A 17,292-nucleotide genomic window follows, 5' to 3' on the forward strand; every position below is an offset into this window, starting at 1 on the left:
GTAACAAATATATACATATATAATTACATTAATACACCAATATATACATATATAATAATATAATAATAAATAAACAAATACTCATAAAATATATATTTATATAGGTACTTAGACCAAAAAGTATATGGATATTAATTCGAACCACAAAGCAAGACGACAATAAAAAAAAAAATAGATAAAAATTAAAGAAAAAGAAAAAGAGAGAAAAGAAAGAAAAAAAAAAACAATCCGATAAAAAAAAAAATTAAGTGTCGGAAAGCCATAGTTTTTTAAGGTTATTCTTGAGTGCTGCTACAGATTGGGATTGCCTCACGGACACCGGTATCTCATTCCACAATTTAGCGGCATAGACAGAAAAGGATTTTTTTCCAATGCCTTTAAAGATTGCGTGAAGCGTGACATGGTCACATTTGATATTCCATGCAACCAGTGGCAGCGACTGGCCGAAGACCGACCCACGTGCGCCGTGTTGTCCATGACGGTCAATCCAAGCACGACAACGCCTGGTTCTCCTCCTTGAATGATAAACGCATGAGGCGTCACGAGCAGGCCTCTAGCCCCCGCCCATCTGGGGGAGCATACACCTGCCGTGTGTGCGGACGAGGGATCCTCTCTCGAATTGGGCTGTACAGCCACGAACGTAAGTGTCGCAAGGATGCTGCTTGAATCATCTGTTATAGATGCAAAGGCCTGTTATTATTGTTTTCTCCTAGGGTTAAAACTATATTTGCTGTCTATGTATAACCGTATGTTTACAAGTAGTAGGTAAGTATATTTCCATACACAGATTTAAAGCTCCGCTAAAATGATGAATATCTTTTCATGAGTATAGTTAAGTATCCACTCAATTGCTCTAAAATTTTCAATGGCCTCTATTGTCAAGTAAAATAAAGGTGACAGCTGGTAACTAGAGCTACCAAAAGCAACTGAGTGGGTATATCTTTCTGTTTTCTGTATTGTTATTTTAAATTGTCTTATTAAATTAAAACGGGCACTTAATCGCGACTTACGTTTATATTTAACCCGACGTTTCGGACGTGATATTAAGTCCGTGGTCACAAGCAGACAATTTTTTTTATCGTATCAACAATTTTACAGGTAAATTTTTGAAATGTTGTTATTGTTGATTGTTATATCCAGAGTTAATAATTTGAGGTAACATAACATTATCTAGAAATTTTAATCGTAGCTATAGGGCATCCACAAACCTATCTGATCGATGCGGAATCGGCTCGAGTCGACCAAAAATGGCTCGTCAGTCCGTTTTCACATTATCCAATCCGATATCGGATGTCACAAGTATTTCAATGGAAAAATCCAAGATGGCGCCTGTAATGTATGGGATATCGGTCCTACATCCGATATCGGATCGGATAATGTGAAAATGCGCTTACGCGTCGTCATCGCTGGACGTAGCCGTACGTACGTTCATGCTAACGACTCTAACGAGTGATTTTTGATCGGCGAATGCCGATAATGCGTCGATAGATAAAAAAAAAAAGTAATCTGTTTATTTCTAAGAATAAATAATAATATTTGGGGAGGCCCTTACACACAATAGAGCCCTAGCCAAATATCAAGGGTGAACTTTACTCATCTATCACAAAAAGGTGGGCTACCGTGTTTGCATATAAAAGTGATAGTGACCCTGCTATTGAGAATGAGATGCTTTATATGGAAATGTACGTTGATCTTGTGATTCTTGTGTAAGTAGTCCCGTTCGTGACCTTTAAATATCTACACAGTAGAGTGGGTACAAAGTAGGTCGATGTCAAGTCGTTTACATACTCCGTAGTATGCAGTAGTACATAATACACGGTGTAACATAAGGAAACCGAATAATTTTAACAGGGTATTCCTCATCGTATTACTTACACAGATAGAAAAGATATTTTAATTTAAGACGGAAAACTCTCTCAAACACTGTTATTTAAAAGGAATAATATAATTCTTCATCTAATAACATGGTCTTAACCTAAAGGGATATTCCTTTTTCAAAGAAGAATCAAAATTGTTCAGTCGTAACTTTATATACATTTGGTACAAATAGGACAGATTTGAATCAAAGAAGTATTTATTTGCAACAAAATATTACACCGTTTTAGTATGAATATGCTAGTTCTTAAAAACGTCTTTGGTTCAAGTAACCTTTATCAAAGCAAAAATAAAAACCTGTTAAAAGAAGATTCACCACAATTTAACTACAAGAATTCTGCGTTTTTAATAGGAAATCATAATTTCTTAATTTAACTTTTACGTTCTACAGTCAAGACATAAAAGTTTAAATAAAAAAAATACACGGTTTTACGTCAAGATTTAGATCAATCTTGGCTTGATTTTAATAGTTCTTGATTTGATGCTTTGCAACTCCATTCAAAGTTCCAGAATAACTTAAAACAAAAATAAACACAGATTTATGTCAAGATTTATTAAGTTCTTGGCTTTGTGTCACAAATTCTTGATTTAATGTCTACAAGCTCCATTTGAGAATCAAAAAGTTCAAATCAAAAAATATCAAGGTTTTACTTCAAGATTTAGAACAATCTTGGCTTGATTATAATAATTCTTGGTTTGATGCTTATAGACTTCATTCATAATTCGAGCAGGTTTTAAATAAAAAATCAACACGGACTTAGGTCAAGATTTATTACATTCTTGGCTTCATATCACAAATTCTTGATTTAATGCCTACAAGTTCCATTTGAGAATCAACACGTTTAGATCGAAAAATAATAAAGTTTTGCTTCAAGATTTAGTTCGCGCGCCGAGCGGCGACACCGGTTTAGTTACCAAAAAACCCGCTAGATGGCGCTGACCCCAGCCCATAGAATTCGTACATCGCGGTGTTAAGATTTTTCCCGATTTGGTTAGGCTCGCCGGTTGGAACTTGATATGTATCGGATAGCCGCACAGACTAGTCGGTCGAGCCCTCCGAAGCCTCCCGACCTTGCCCGGATCGTCTACCCCCCCCCCGCAAGCCGCACTAGCCGCTGAACGTTATTCCGCTGTTGTCGGGGTCGGCCTCCCACAAGCGGGTCTCACCGCCCCCGGCCCCAGCGTATGACGGAACGTGGCCAGCGCAGTCACGATCGCGAGTTTTCTGTGCTCAATTTAGAAATTCAAGAAGCCCATAAGCCGGAGTTTCCGGCTCCCCCCCCGACACCCCCGCCAGTGCGTTAGCATAGGTGAGGTAGCTCGGAAAATCGGCGGAGCGATCTACCCACTTAGGGCACCCCGCCCCGCCACCCGCACCGAGTCCAACCGAAGAGACCCGAAGTTGCACGAAGGTCCCCGAAGTCGACCGAAATGCCGCCGACGCCTACACGCTCGGATCCCGCCGTCCGCAAGTCAACCCGTCCCCGGCTGGCCGCGCCGAGACGGCGCAACGAAGATATCGCGGCGGTCAAGCGCGCATTTGATATCCTGCGCACCGCCGGACAAGAGACGCTCCGCGCACAAACGCCGACGCACGAGGGAGCTGGCGAGGCCCGATACGCCGCCCCCGAATCCGTGGCACTGCGCGCGATGGAGCAACTCCACCTGCCCCCGCCCTCCTCCCGCGACACGCCTGCGGAGCCGCGGCCTGGCCCATCCAGGCCCACCGCTGCGGACTCCTTTGCCGCAGATGTTGCCGTCACCCGGAACACCACGCCGCCCACCACCCCCGACGAGCCACTAAGCACCCCGCCGGGTGCACCCAAGCCGCAGCGTCAACCCAAGACGCCGCGAAAGCCAGAGGCGACGTCAAAAGTCGCCGCTGCCGCCGCGGCCCGCGCCGCCCGCGCGACCGCGCCAACACCCCCGTCTGGCGCTGCCGTGTCTGCGCCCGCGACCCGCACCTCCGCGCCCCGCGCTACGAAGCCCGCGCCTACATACAGCGCTGCCCTCTCCGCACCCCGCACCGCAAAGCCTGCGCCCCGCGCCGCCGCGTCCGCGCCCGCGCCCCGCGCTGCCGCGCCTGCGCCCGCGTATCGCGCAGCCGCGTCTGCGCCCGCCCCCGCATCCACGCCTCGCGCAAGCCCTACTGCGCCCGCGCCGCCCCCGAACCCAGCCCAGCCCGAGATTCGCGTGCCATCGCCGTCGCGTTTCCCGCCGCCAACCAATTTAAACCCGCCCTTCTCTGCCGCCCCCAGAGCCGCAAAGAAGAGGCAAGGCGGGGCCACACCACCGCCTCACTCGATGCCAAAACTGGACCTGTCGCCGATGGACACCACTTCGGCGGCGTCCCCCCCGCAGGCGGCACCCACCCGCCCCACGACGCCCACCTCATCGAAGGACGAAGCAGCATCCCTTCCCGCCACCAAGAGCGGGAAACGCTACCCTCCCCTTATCGTGGAGGAGATGCCTGACTGGCCCATGCACTTCCGCGAACTGCGGACGCTGCTGGGCCACCACGTCAACGCCCGCCCCCTCAGCAAGGGGATCATCTTCACTCCGCACGACGAGGAAGAGTACCGCATCGTGCAAAGCTACCTTGGGGAGCAAAACAGAACCAATGGGATACACTGGTACTGCTATGGCCTTCCAGCAGAGCGGAGCCTCAAGGTGGCCATTCGCGGCCTCCCAGCGAACACCGCGCCGGCAGACATCGAGGAAGACCTTAGGAAGAGAGGCTTCCTACCCGACTTCGTTCGCCAGATCAGCGCGCGCAGCGGCCGGCCTGGATGCATTTTCCACGCCCAGCTGCAGCGCACCGCAGAGACGACGCCGGCAATATACGCCATCTCAGAGCTCCTGGGGATGCCAGGAGTTATCATCGAAGCCTGGCGTGGCAGGAAGGGCCCAGCGCAGTGTCACAGATGCCAAGGGTTCAGGCACTCGTCTGTGAACTGCCACCGCCCCCAAGCCTGCGTCCGGTGCGCCGAACCCCACCCCGCCAGCCAGTGCAAGCGGGACCGGAAGGAGCCAGCGACCTGCAAGAATTGCCAAGGCCCGCACCCCGCAAATAGCACCGAGTGCCCGGTCTATATACGGGAGGCGCGGAACAAGAAGGCCGGAGTGGCAGCGCGCACTGGCGCGCCCCCGCCACCCCCAACGCAGCCCACTGCCGACGCAAACAACGCGCCGCAGTCGCTCATGGCAGCCGCCAACGACGGAAAGCGCCTGCCAGCCCGAAGACGCAAGCGCGGAGGGAAGAGGAAGACCAAGACGGGTCCTAACCCCACCCCCGCGCCGCAACAGAAACCCGAGCAGCCCTCGACCGCCCCGATTGCCGCAGCGCCACAATCGCAACCCCCAACTGACCCGCCCCCCACGGTCGCCCCCCCACCTCAGGGGAAGAAGGCGAAGTCCGGAGGGGGAGCCGCAGACAGCCGCACTGAGACCATCACCATAATCGAGGGGATCCTGCTGGACCTCCTCGCTGCCGTCCAGTCGGGACAGAGCCCTGTTCCGACCATCGTCAGGAAACTAGCGGAGCTCTAACCCGCTGGCCACCCGAACCCGACCACCCTAACACCGGCTGACGTTCGCTAGCCGGGCCTCCCCTAAAGGGGTCTCACCCAGCTGGCTTGAACTCGCCGGTGTGAGAAGACACCAATCTAGACGCCGCCGGAGCAACCGCTCCCCCCCAAGGACCCAGCCATATTTATGGCTGGCGGTAGAACCCGCTGAAAGGGGCCGATGCCCCGAGCAGCATCCCCAAACCCCCGAGGGGGTATTGAGATGACACCCACTGCTGATATGTATCGAATCATAGGAATACAAATTCCGACATAATAGCCCCCTGCTTCCCTCTGGGAACTACGCGCTATTATTGAGGACTATCCTAAACGTGCTTCCGCTCCAGTTCTCTCTCTCTCTAACTGGCTGGGGTCTTCGTTCTGAACTCGAAATTATATATTTTAAATGAAATAAGATAAATTACATCCAAGAAGTAAGTATATTTGGTTTAAGATACTTACTGTTTCACCCCAAGAAACATTAAATCTAACTTCAAACATGTAAATCTTCATCTAATACCGTCAGAACTTTTAAAATGAAAAATGTATATATTTGGTGTAAGTAACTAATTGTTTCACCCCAAGAAACATTAACTTTTACTTTAATTATGCATAACTCTTAACCGAAAACCGTCATAACTCTTAATACAACAATTTTATTACTTAGAACCAAGAAATATTATACTTGTTTTTAAGAACTTGCTGATTTGCTTCTGAGTAATAATTATCACTGAACAAAACGTTTACGCTCTTGGAATAAATGATTAAGTTTTAAAAAAAGATTGTTTTGCTAATCATGTTAAGATATAAAATGGTTAGTGCAAGTAATAAACATCGAGACATTTTATGTTTTATATCAAGTAATTAAAATCTTCCTAATATGGGAAACTGGATATCTCTTGGTTCAAATAGGTTTCTTTGGTTGAAGAGATATTTTCTATCTGTGTAGAAGAGTAAAATGTCATATAAACTTTTCTGGATTTCGCCTACTTTCAGAGTTTTTATAAGCATTTAAAAAAATTGCAATTACTTTTATTTCTCAGAACAGAACGCTGTTTTGATGACGATGATGCCGTTATCGGACATAGTATAACTATCCTCGTCGATAGATATCAAAAAACAATCGGTGACTCATTGCAACAAAGTATTTTTTTTAGAAAAAAATGTATTTTTTTTAGAAAAAATGTATTTTTTAATTTTAAGTGCCAGTTTTACGTATAACATTTACTACATTTTATTTAATGTTTATAACATTTACTTTTTATGTGAAAACATGTCCAAAAAAATTTTTTTTTTGGCTAATTTCAATTGACATTTTATCTTTATTTTGCCCTCAGAAATGCGTAGGTAAAATCTTTCGGTTTTCTCATGTTACACCGTGTATAGTCTTTCTATATCAAACACATTTGTGAGTAGAAAAGGGGCAAAACTCAAATGTTATATGGGACGATGAATACCATTGCATTGCTGACTTAAATTGGTTGACGGACTATAGGCATACAAAATACGAGACGTATAAAACATTTTTTCTGAGATAGGAGACATACGTACAGACAGGTCAACTGATGGTAAGCGGTTACTGCCGCCCACCAAATGGAAATGTGGGTGGATGCTGGCACCATCACCTCGCTGAATCGCAATGCCAATAGACTGAGCGAGGAATCCGCCAGCTCTACGATTCTGTGTCTTATAGATTTCTTTGAATGCCCCTGATTTTATAATACATGAGTATTTTTTACATGCCACGTATCACTTTTTATGAACAGTAAACAAACCGAGACTGAAATGGATTGTAAAGATGAACCTACCCTCACAATATTTGCATATGAAAGTATCCTCACACAATACGCCATTTGGAATAACCTTGCAGCACAGAGTCCAGGCGATGTCACGTTATGATGTCATTGCTTGGACTGACAGGCCAATTCGAAACTGGAACTATGCCATCAGAATGATATTCGAATCGTGGTTTGGCCGAGCTGCCATTGAGAACGTTCTCTTTCAGATTAGGATGTATAATTTGATGTTTGAGTTAAGGTATAGTCAACCAATTGGAACCCGAGGCCACTGTAGAACTATGTCATAGAGACGTCATAAATCAGATTGTAAGAAATTTCTTACTGCTTGACATTTTGACATAGTTGTAGAGTGGCCTAGGGTTCCAATTGGTTGACTGTACAGCGGGGCAAATCTCGACTGGGGGGCAGTTGTAACTAAACCATTTTTTCCATTACACACTATAATGTTGAGTTCTACATGTGTGAAACTGGAACTATGCCATCAGAATGATATTCGAATCATGGTTTGGCCGAGTTGCCATTGAGAACATTCTCTTTCAGATTAGGATGTATTACGCAATGTTCTCAACAGTTGATTATCGATAATTTGATGTTTGAGTTAAGGTACAGCGGGAAAATCTAGACTAGGGGGCAGTTGTAACTAAACCATTTTTTCCATTACACACTATAATGTTGAGTTTACATGTACCTATCCACTGAACACGCCTACCATAATTAACATATACTCGTATAACCGGCGGATACTCTATTTAATAATGCAAACATTGTAAAACATGGACAAAATGGACCAGTTAGTTTGCCCCCCAGTCGAGATTTGCCCCTCTGTACCTTACACACTAGCGTTTATTATCAACTCACCAGATGCTATAGAAATTTATCCTGTGCATTTTAACATTATCCGATCCAATATCGGATGTCGGACCGATATCCCATACATTACAGGCGCCATCTCGGATTTTTTCTATTGAAATCCTCCCGACATCCGATATCGGATATGACAACGGACTGAAGCTTAGCAATAAGTGTGTGAAGAACAATACCGAGAACTTGCCTTGGCTAGTCTGTGTCCAAGAGTACGCCCATTTATATAAAAAAAAGAACGTTCGATGAGAACACTCGCGTTATTGCAATATCCGATTTGGTAATTATATGATTAATATATTATACACCGTGTTGATTTTGTTTTCCGTTAAATTCGACACGCAGTTAGGTTCATCATCAGGAACCACCCTGTGTATCGCTATTTGGTAAATTCGAAAAAAAATATTTTTTTCGTATCCATACATAATAAACAAATTAATTAGTGTGAGAGGACCTTCATCATAACATTTAAGTCAGTATCAAAAGTCTGACGACACATGTCAAAACAAATGACATTAAAAAGTGGTAATGCCACATACGTGTTCAGTATCTTTATTCGATAGCCATAAGAGCTACGACGCTAGGTTGCTTAGATACATTAATTGTATTTGACCTAAATAACCTACCCTTACAGTTAACAGAATTCAATAAAAACACGGTGTATGAATCAAATATCATTTTAATGTCAATATAAGTTCGAATAGGCGTGTAAACTTGGACTGAGCTTGAAGCGAGGTCAGATGGAACGTGACAGCTGCCCATGTTATGAAAACAAGGATTAGGTTAAGTTGTGTGCGTGCTCTAGGTTTTAATTGTAGTTTATACACGGTGTACGAGTAAAACTAGGAAACTGAATAACAGCGTTATACATACAAGGTTTTTTGCGAAATTTATATATATAATTTTTTGCTTATTTTAGTTTCAGGGTACGTAGCCAAATGGCACAAACGCTCACGAAACGAAACGCTCGTAGATATCTATCTCTATCACTCTTGAGTATTGGCGCGACAGAGCCAGACTACCTTTCGCGGCGTTTTGTTTTCGTTTCGCGTCGCAGAAATGCCATTCGGCTACGGCGCCAGGAATACTAGAGAGTGGACAGTTGTTAGCGCATTGAGCATACGGTTGTCGCTGGTCGTTTGCATGTACAGGGGGTTACCATGACGTGCTAAAGCCGTTCAGTTTAGGTTGAGAGAGAGGGACGGAGCTATGTAACTGCTATAGCTGTGTCCCTTTCTCTCAACCTAAACTGAACGTCTTTAGTACGTCATGGTAACCCCCCAGGACATGGAAATGATGCGCGTGTATTGCTCAATAGCCCAATAGGAGCGTCAAGTGTGTGTGCTTTTAAGGACTTGCGACCTGCGTATTCAATACAAATCGCCTGGCACGTCCGATCTCTCTCCTTAATATACTTTTTTTTAAATAAATAAATATTATACGACGTTCTTACACAGATTGACCGAGTCCCACGGTAAGCTCAAGAAGGCTTGTGTTATGGGTACTCAGACAACTATATATATAATATACAAATATACTTATATACATAGAAAACATCCATGACTCAGGGACAAATATCTGTGCTTATCACACAGATAAGAGCCCTTACCGGGATTCGAACCCGGGACCGCGGCTTAGCAGGCGTGGTACACGCTAAGCCAAACCGGTCGTCAAACCTGTGGTTAACACATTTCGATTTTCTCATGTACACCGTGTATATTACTTACGTGCCCAGTAAAGTTAAAGAACGTAGCTTATGAGATTAAGTTGTTTCGGCGTAGCACGTTGTAGCAGAGCTACCATGTCATATAATAATCCAATATCTGGGCAACCGAGCTTCGCTCGGTTCTGTTTCGTATCCTTGACATGTGTCGCCATCTAGTTCAAAAATGAATAGTACCTACATCGAGCGAAAGAATTCTCAGCCTTAACAACACAACTACTCCACATGAGATGGCGCGCATTTCGCCACAAAAACTCAAATAGTGTATTTTCTATTCGTTTTAGCCTTGACCTGTGTCGCCATCTAGTGTTTGCAATAAATAGTACTTACATCGACCGAAAGAATTCTGTCTTAACAGTACAACTACTGCACACGAGATGGCGCGCGAAGAAAAACGCATGAAAACTCGAAAATTCGCGTTTTCCGGGACCTAAGGATAAGTTAGACCGATTTTTCACCCCCAAAAACCCCCACATAACAAATTTCTGCGAAATCGTTAGAGCGGTTTCCGAGATCGTCAGTGTAAATAAATATATATATAAATAAATAAATAAATAAATATACAAGAATTGCTCGTTTAAAAGTATAAGATAAGATAAGATTGATTGCATTTGACTTTGGGATAAGTTAGATATTAACATACTCGTAGATTGTAGTCCGTTCAAATGTAATACTTAGGTTTAGTTTTATACTTACTTATCTACAATAAATATTTTCATTTTCATTTTTCATTTTCATATGCTTATTGTACTGCCGGCGTATTATGCTTCTAATTTTTAACCCCCGACGCAAAAACGTTTGACGTGCCTGTCTGTCTGTTTGCCTGTCTGTCTGTCTGTCTGTGTGTGTGTCTGTCTGTGGCATCGTAGCTCCCGAACGGATGGACCGATTTAGATTTAGTTTTTTTTGTGTGAAGGCTTTTCATGAAAATCGGTCCACTATGTCGCGGTCGGGGGTTTGTCTCTTTCTAACGCGAGCGAAGCCGTGGGCAAAAGCTAGTATAACATAAGGATGTCTAAATCTATTTCTGTCAAAATTTCGCAATCTGTTTTTATATATCTTATCTGTTTTGATATATATTATCATGTTTTTTATATACACACGATTTATATTTTATACACGAAGAAACTACTTAGTTCTACTGCCCTTGAGACTCGATGGCTTTCATATATTTTTTTTTAAATTTATTATTCACAAAAGAAAACTTATATTTAACAGTTTACAGGAATCCTCGCCAAACTGTAACGTTTGATGGCGAGAGGCGCTCATTGTTCTAGACATTAGTTACTTAAATACAGTTTTGATATAAAACAAAAACATAACTTAATACTAATTTAAACTTTTTTTTTTTACTTTAACTATCTAAATTATCAATTATATTCTGAACTAGAACGGCCAAGGGCAGTGCAGTGCATTAGTATTCTAGAAGCGTGAACCGCCCTTAAACACATACACGGTGTAACGTGAGGAAACCGGATAATTTTAATAGCGTGTTCCTCATCATATTAGAAGAGTAAAATATCATATAAACTTTTCCGGATTTCGCCTACTTTCGGAGATATAAGCATATAAAAAAATAAAGATTACTTATTATTTCCCAAAACAAAACGATGTCTTGATGATCCTCGTTGATATCCACAGATATCAATGTACATTTTTATTTTATGTGACAGTTTTATGAATAACATTTACTATGTGAAAATACATAAAAAAAAAAAAAATTTTTTTTTTCGGCGAAATTTGCTTTACGTCATATAACATTTTATCTTTATTTTGCCCTCAGAAACGCGTAGTTAAAATCTTTCGGTTTCCTCATGTTACACACCGTGTATACACTTACATTAAATTTCTAGTTAGTTTGTGGAAGCCATATAGGTCGATAAAGTCATTAGAGTTATCATTACTTATAGCCTGACAAGATTTTATTTGACCCTGAAGGAGTGTCGCTACAAACCGCTTTCATATGGCAATAATGTGCGGACGTCATATATAATGGGGACAGCATGTACTGGTTTCGCGTTAATATTTGTAGAAAATGAAAACAGGATTTTAGAGAATCGAAGTTTAATATAATAATATAATAAATATACTCCTTTGGCATACTACGGTGGACCCAGACTGAGCTGGACGCCCTGGATCGGAGGGTCCGCTCACTGCTTACCACACACCGTATGTTACACCCGCGCTCGTCTGTTATGAGATTGTACATCCCACGGAAGTGCGGAGGTCGAGGCTTCCTAAACGCCAAAGATCTCCACAACCGTGAGGTGTACAATCTCAGGAATTACTTCCTTAACAACGAGTGCGGGATGCATCGTGATGTGGTGGCAGTGGACGGAAACCTCACGCCGCTCTCCTTGGCGAAACAGAACTGGCGCAAACCTGTGGTACTAAGTACTGCGGACCGCAAGGCGGTATGGGAGAGCAAGCAGCTACACGGGCGGTTCTACAAGGCCCTCACGGGACCCGATGTAGATCTGCTCGCATCGGTGAACTGGTTACGATTCGGGGACCTCTTCGGAGAAACCGAGGGTTTTGCCTGTGCAATTGCGGACGAAGTTATGATGACGAACAACTACCGGAAACATATCCTGAAGGACGGTACGGTCGACATTTGTCGGGCATGCCGCCGTCCCGGAGAGTCACTCAGGCATATTATTTCCGGTTGTTCTCATCTTGCTAACGGCGAGTACTTGCACAGACATAATCTCGTAGCCAGGATTATTCACCAGCAACTTGCTCTTCAATACGGCCTTGTGGACCGCGAAGTACCGTACTACAAGTACTTACCTGCGCCAGTTCTCGAAAATGGTCGTGCCACGCTCTATTGGGATCGATCTATTATCACTGACAGGACTATTGTAGCCAATAAACCTGACATTGTGATAATAGATCGACTGCAACGCCGGGCAGTGCTCGTTGACATCACCATCCCCCATGATGAGAATCTCGTGAAAGCCGAGAAGGACAAGTCCAGTAAGTACCTAGACTTGGCTCACGAGATAACCGCCATGTGGGATGTTGAATCAACGATCATTGTTCCGATAGTCGTTTCAGCGAACGGTCTCATAGCGAAGAGTCTCGACCAACATCTTAAGAGACTCTCGCTAGGTGGCTGGATCAAGGGCCAGATGCAGAAGGCGGTGATCTTGGACACAGCACGGATAGTTCGACGGTTCCTCTCTCTGCAGCCCTAACCACCGGCAGCTTGGGCCCTGCCCCGCTGCTGGCGGCACCCTAGGTTAGGTTTTTTATAATGTGTTTATATGTTTTATATTGTTTTGTATGTGCTTTTGTATTTTACTTTTATATTCATATTATAAACAGCCTAGCCTAAGAAAGAAAATAAATAAAGAGAATAATAAATAATAGTTTAAAGCACAGCCTAAAATCCATGAATCTTGTGCCTTTATCGAAGTCGTCGATGTTTATTTTCTTTTTGTGTGGAACCTTGTTTTATACTGATGTCAATGATGTAACGGCCTCCTTATTTCTATGTTGTTCACGCCAGAGCTACATACACCTTAAATAAGAAAAAAATATATATTAAGCTAAATCGAATCCAAATAATCAGTACAGGAGAACCGCACCGGACATGACAACATGACAACAACCGATTTCGGAACATTGTTACCGATATACTGTGAAATCCTTCATCTTTTTTTGTTGTTAGTAATGGTATCACGTTAAGTATAATTATTTTCACTTTTTTAAATATTATTTTGGGCATATTTGCGATGAAACCGTTAGAAAATTTAAAATATTTACTTCTCGTTTACATCACTGATAATACTGACATTCAATGACTTTCGACGACGGGTGTCAAATATTAATCCATGCCAGTAAAAGAAATAAGTTCAGCTGAAAATCCGCAACGTGGCGAGGGTCAAATAAAAACTTGTCAGGCTTTATAGAAGGTCAGGCTTTAAGAGAAGTTTCCAAAATTGCGAATTATCTCATGCAAAGTTCTCGATATTGTTCTTCGCACATTTATTGACAACCTTTAGGGTCAATTTGTTTGACAGTTGGTGAGTAAGTCCGTTTTCACATCATCTGATCCGATATCGGATGTTGGAAGGATTTCAATGGAAAAAAGCTAGATGGCGCCTGTAATGTATGGGATATCGGTCCGACATCCGATATCGGATCGGATAATGTGAAAACGCACTTATAATTATAATAAACGCCGGTGTGTAACATCAAATGAAGCGATCGTCAACTATTGAGAACATTGTGTAATAAATCCTAATATTAAAGAGAATTTGTAGGAAATTCCGAGAGTGTTCTGAAGGTGTTTTAAGTTACTCTTAATTTTTACACCATAAATGATGATTGATGATTGCCTGTGTGGTGACGGGTTAAAAATTTCACCACCCTCTTTCTTCCCGTGGGTGTCGTAGAAGGCGACTGTGGGATATGGGTTAAATTGTGGCGTAGGCGAGAGGCTGGCAACCTGTCACTGCAATGTCACAGTTTCGTTTTCTTTCAGCCCCTTATTTGCCAAGAGTGGCACTGAAGCTTTAATAGTTTCATGAGCTCTGACTACCCCTTTATGGGATACAGGCGTGATTGTATGTATGATTGTATGTAAATGATGATTGAAAAATCCGTGACGTATCGGATAAGCTGCAGGAAAGCCGCCTCTGATGGTATGGCCATATACGCCGCAGACCGGTAGACTACGTCGGAAACATATGATGCCTTAATCTCACTGTCCAAGGCCCTAAGACTCACGACCCCGGTAGGCCTAAGAAGCGCTGGCTGGACGTCGTGACAGCGGACATGCAAGAAATCTCACGCCTAAGGATGCCGAAGACCGGACGAAGTGGAGAAGACTGAGCAGGAAAGCGGACTCTGGCGCTAGGCCGGGAAAACGCTAGGTTGAAGAAGAATTATTGATTGAAAAATTACCTACATTTTAAAAAATTATAAAATTTTTACTAACCAACATGAAATAGTACATTACGATACAAGTGCGTAAAAAAGGAAGTTCGAAACGAGTGGCGATAAATTAAAACACGACCGAAGGGAGTGTTTTAAATCGACACGAGTTACGAATTTCCTTTTCGCACGTGTATCGTACGACGTTTTTCAGTACAGATGAGCCTCCGAAGTTTCGACCTGCCATATAATGAACCACTTCTCGAACTAGTGCGTAAAAAAGCGACCAGACTGTACTGAAAAAATATTAATACTCCATTTCGTCCATGACTTGTTTTGTTATATTCGCAGAGACAGTTTTCTATTATCCTTTTTTTCCGCACACCTATGTCGGGGTCGTTAAAATATTCCGCCGTGTGCTGATATGACAGGACCATTATACAGGGTGTCAGGCGCGGCGAATACAAATGTGATTCTGACCTTGATAAGGGTGAAAGGTGACCTGGCCCCGTAGCCGAATGGCATTTCTCCGACGCCAAACGAAAGCGATACGCCGCTGGCTCTGTCGCGCCAATACGCAAGCGCGATAGAGATAGATATCTACTAGCGCTTCGTTTCGTGAGCGTTTCGTGAGCGATTGTGCCATTCGGCTAGCCACCCAGGGGGGTTACCATGACGTGCTAAAGCCGTTCAGTTTAGGTTGAGAGAGAGGGACGGAGCTATGTAACTGCTACAGCTGTGTCCCTTTCTCTCAACCTAAACTGAACGTCTTTAGTACGTCATGATAACCCCCCTGAAAGTAATACAGGATAGATTAGGATTTACATTGATATTCGGTATTTGGGTAACTTTTTTTTAGAGTTTTGTTAAGCGTTCGGTCTACTTATATGTAAATATTTGTGTTTATAAAACCAGGATTCATATTTTCGAAGTTATCTCAGTGCATATAATCCATAGTAATATTATAAATGGGAAGTGTGCGTGTCTGTTTGTTTGTCCGTCTTTTATGTCATAACGGAGCGACGAATTGACGTGATTTTTTAAATGGAGATATTTGAAGGAATGGAGAGTGACATAGGCTACTTTTTGTCTCTTTTTAACGCGAGCGAAGCCGCAGATAAAAGTTAGTCTTAATATAAGTTTTCAATCATTTTATAGAAAAGTAGGTAAATCGGACTAAGGCTAAGAATAACTATACTAAAAGAGAAATATGTAATAACCTGAAAAACCCAAAAAAACTGTGGCAAATTATTAATAACCTAACAGGCAGAATAATAAAAGCAGTTGATGATGTGTTGCTGAAGTCATTCAAAATGAAAGCTAGTGCATTGTGCAATAAATTCTCTAAGGATTTTGAAAATAATGTACTAAAAATACTTAGTTCATGTGATATCCCATTGCTAGATGATACCACCTATAAAAACATTCCACAAGTTGCACTTAAAACTAATAAAATAAATCAGAACGACATGTATAAAATAATAAAGAACCTAAACGAAAAAAAGAGTGCGGGATATGACAAAATAAGAGCTAGAGATGTAAAATACTTAAGTAAAGAACTATCACCTGTCCTCACCCACCTTGTTAATCAGTGTATCAACACCTCTATTTACCCGGACAAATTAAAAATTGGACTAATTAGACCTATACATAAAAAAGGTAGCTATATAGACACAAATAACTATAGACCTATAACTATATTGCCCGTAATTGATAAAATAATTGAAAAATACCTAGGTAATACAATTAATGGCTTCCTGTCTAGCAATGGAATAATACATAGCAAGCAATTTGGTTTCCAAAAGGGAAAAAATACTACCCAACTCTTGGCACAATTTACAGATGAAATAAATACTCACTTAAATGAAAGAAAACATGTACTGGCAATCATGATTGACTTCAGCAAGGCATTTGATACTTTAAACCATAGAAAACTGTATCAAAAACTACAGGAAAATGGTATACAGGGGCCTACACTAAACTGGCTAAAAAGTTACCACACTAACAGATGCAATACAGTAAGCATAGCAGGAGAGTGCAGCGAGATGCTACAGGCAGTACAAGGTACCGCTCAAGGCTCGATAATTGGCCCCACTGAATACCTGCTGTATGTTAATGATATGTGTAATGTACTTAGAGAGGCATCTGTATACCAATTTGCTGATGACACCTGTCTTATTACAGCGGATACTAATGTCAGTGAGGCGGAGAGCAGAATGCAGCGCGAGTTTGATGCACTGTGCAAGTGGTCACATGACTTGGGATTATCCATCAACTATCAGAAAACCAAACTAATGTACATTCACTCTCCCTATATGAAAACTAGCTTGACACCTAAAATAGTAGCACATGAACACATATGCTTACATGGTACAAACTCGCGTTGTAACTGCAAATCCTTAGATGTTGTAACACAACATACTTACCTAGGCCTGATAATTGATGATAAATTTAACTGGAGCCCTCATATAGACCATGTATGTAAAAAATTGAGAGCAATACTCAGTAACTTAAGTATACTTAAAAACAAAATGCCATATAATACACTTCGCCTCATATATATGGCCATGGCTGACTCGGTGATAAA

General features: G+C 42.6%; 1 protein-coding gene across 1 annotated transcript; it reads left to right on the plus strand.

The window, feature by feature from the left end:
* The first annotated feature begins 3,306 nt into the window (after positions 1-3,306).
* On the plus strand, positions 3,307-5,667 carry LOC125230335 (double homeobox protein 4-like protein 4). Its single transcript, XM_048135466.1, has one exon. It carries the CDS (start codon positions 3,307-3,309, stop codon positions 5,422-5,424), a length of 2,118 nt encoding a protein of 705 aa, XP_047991423.1. The 3' UTR covers positions 5,425-5,667.
* The last annotated feature ends 11,625 nt before the right edge of the window (positions 5,668-17,292 follow it).

This window comes from Leguminivora glycinivorella, chromosome 10 (assembly GCF_023078275.1).
Source record: "Leguminivora glycinivorella isolate SPB_JAAS2020 chromosome 10, LegGlyc_1.1, whole genome shotgun sequence".
Lineage (NCBI taxonomy): Eukaryota > Metazoa > Arthropoda > Insecta > Lepidoptera > Tortricidae > Leguminivora > Leguminivora glycinivorella.

Bases quoted from the DNA above. Each gene is read 5' to 3' on its own strand.
- LOC125230335 (XM_048135466.1), top strand. From the start codon at position 3,307: ATGCCGCCGACGCCTACACGCTCGGATCCCGCCGTCCGCAAGTCAACC.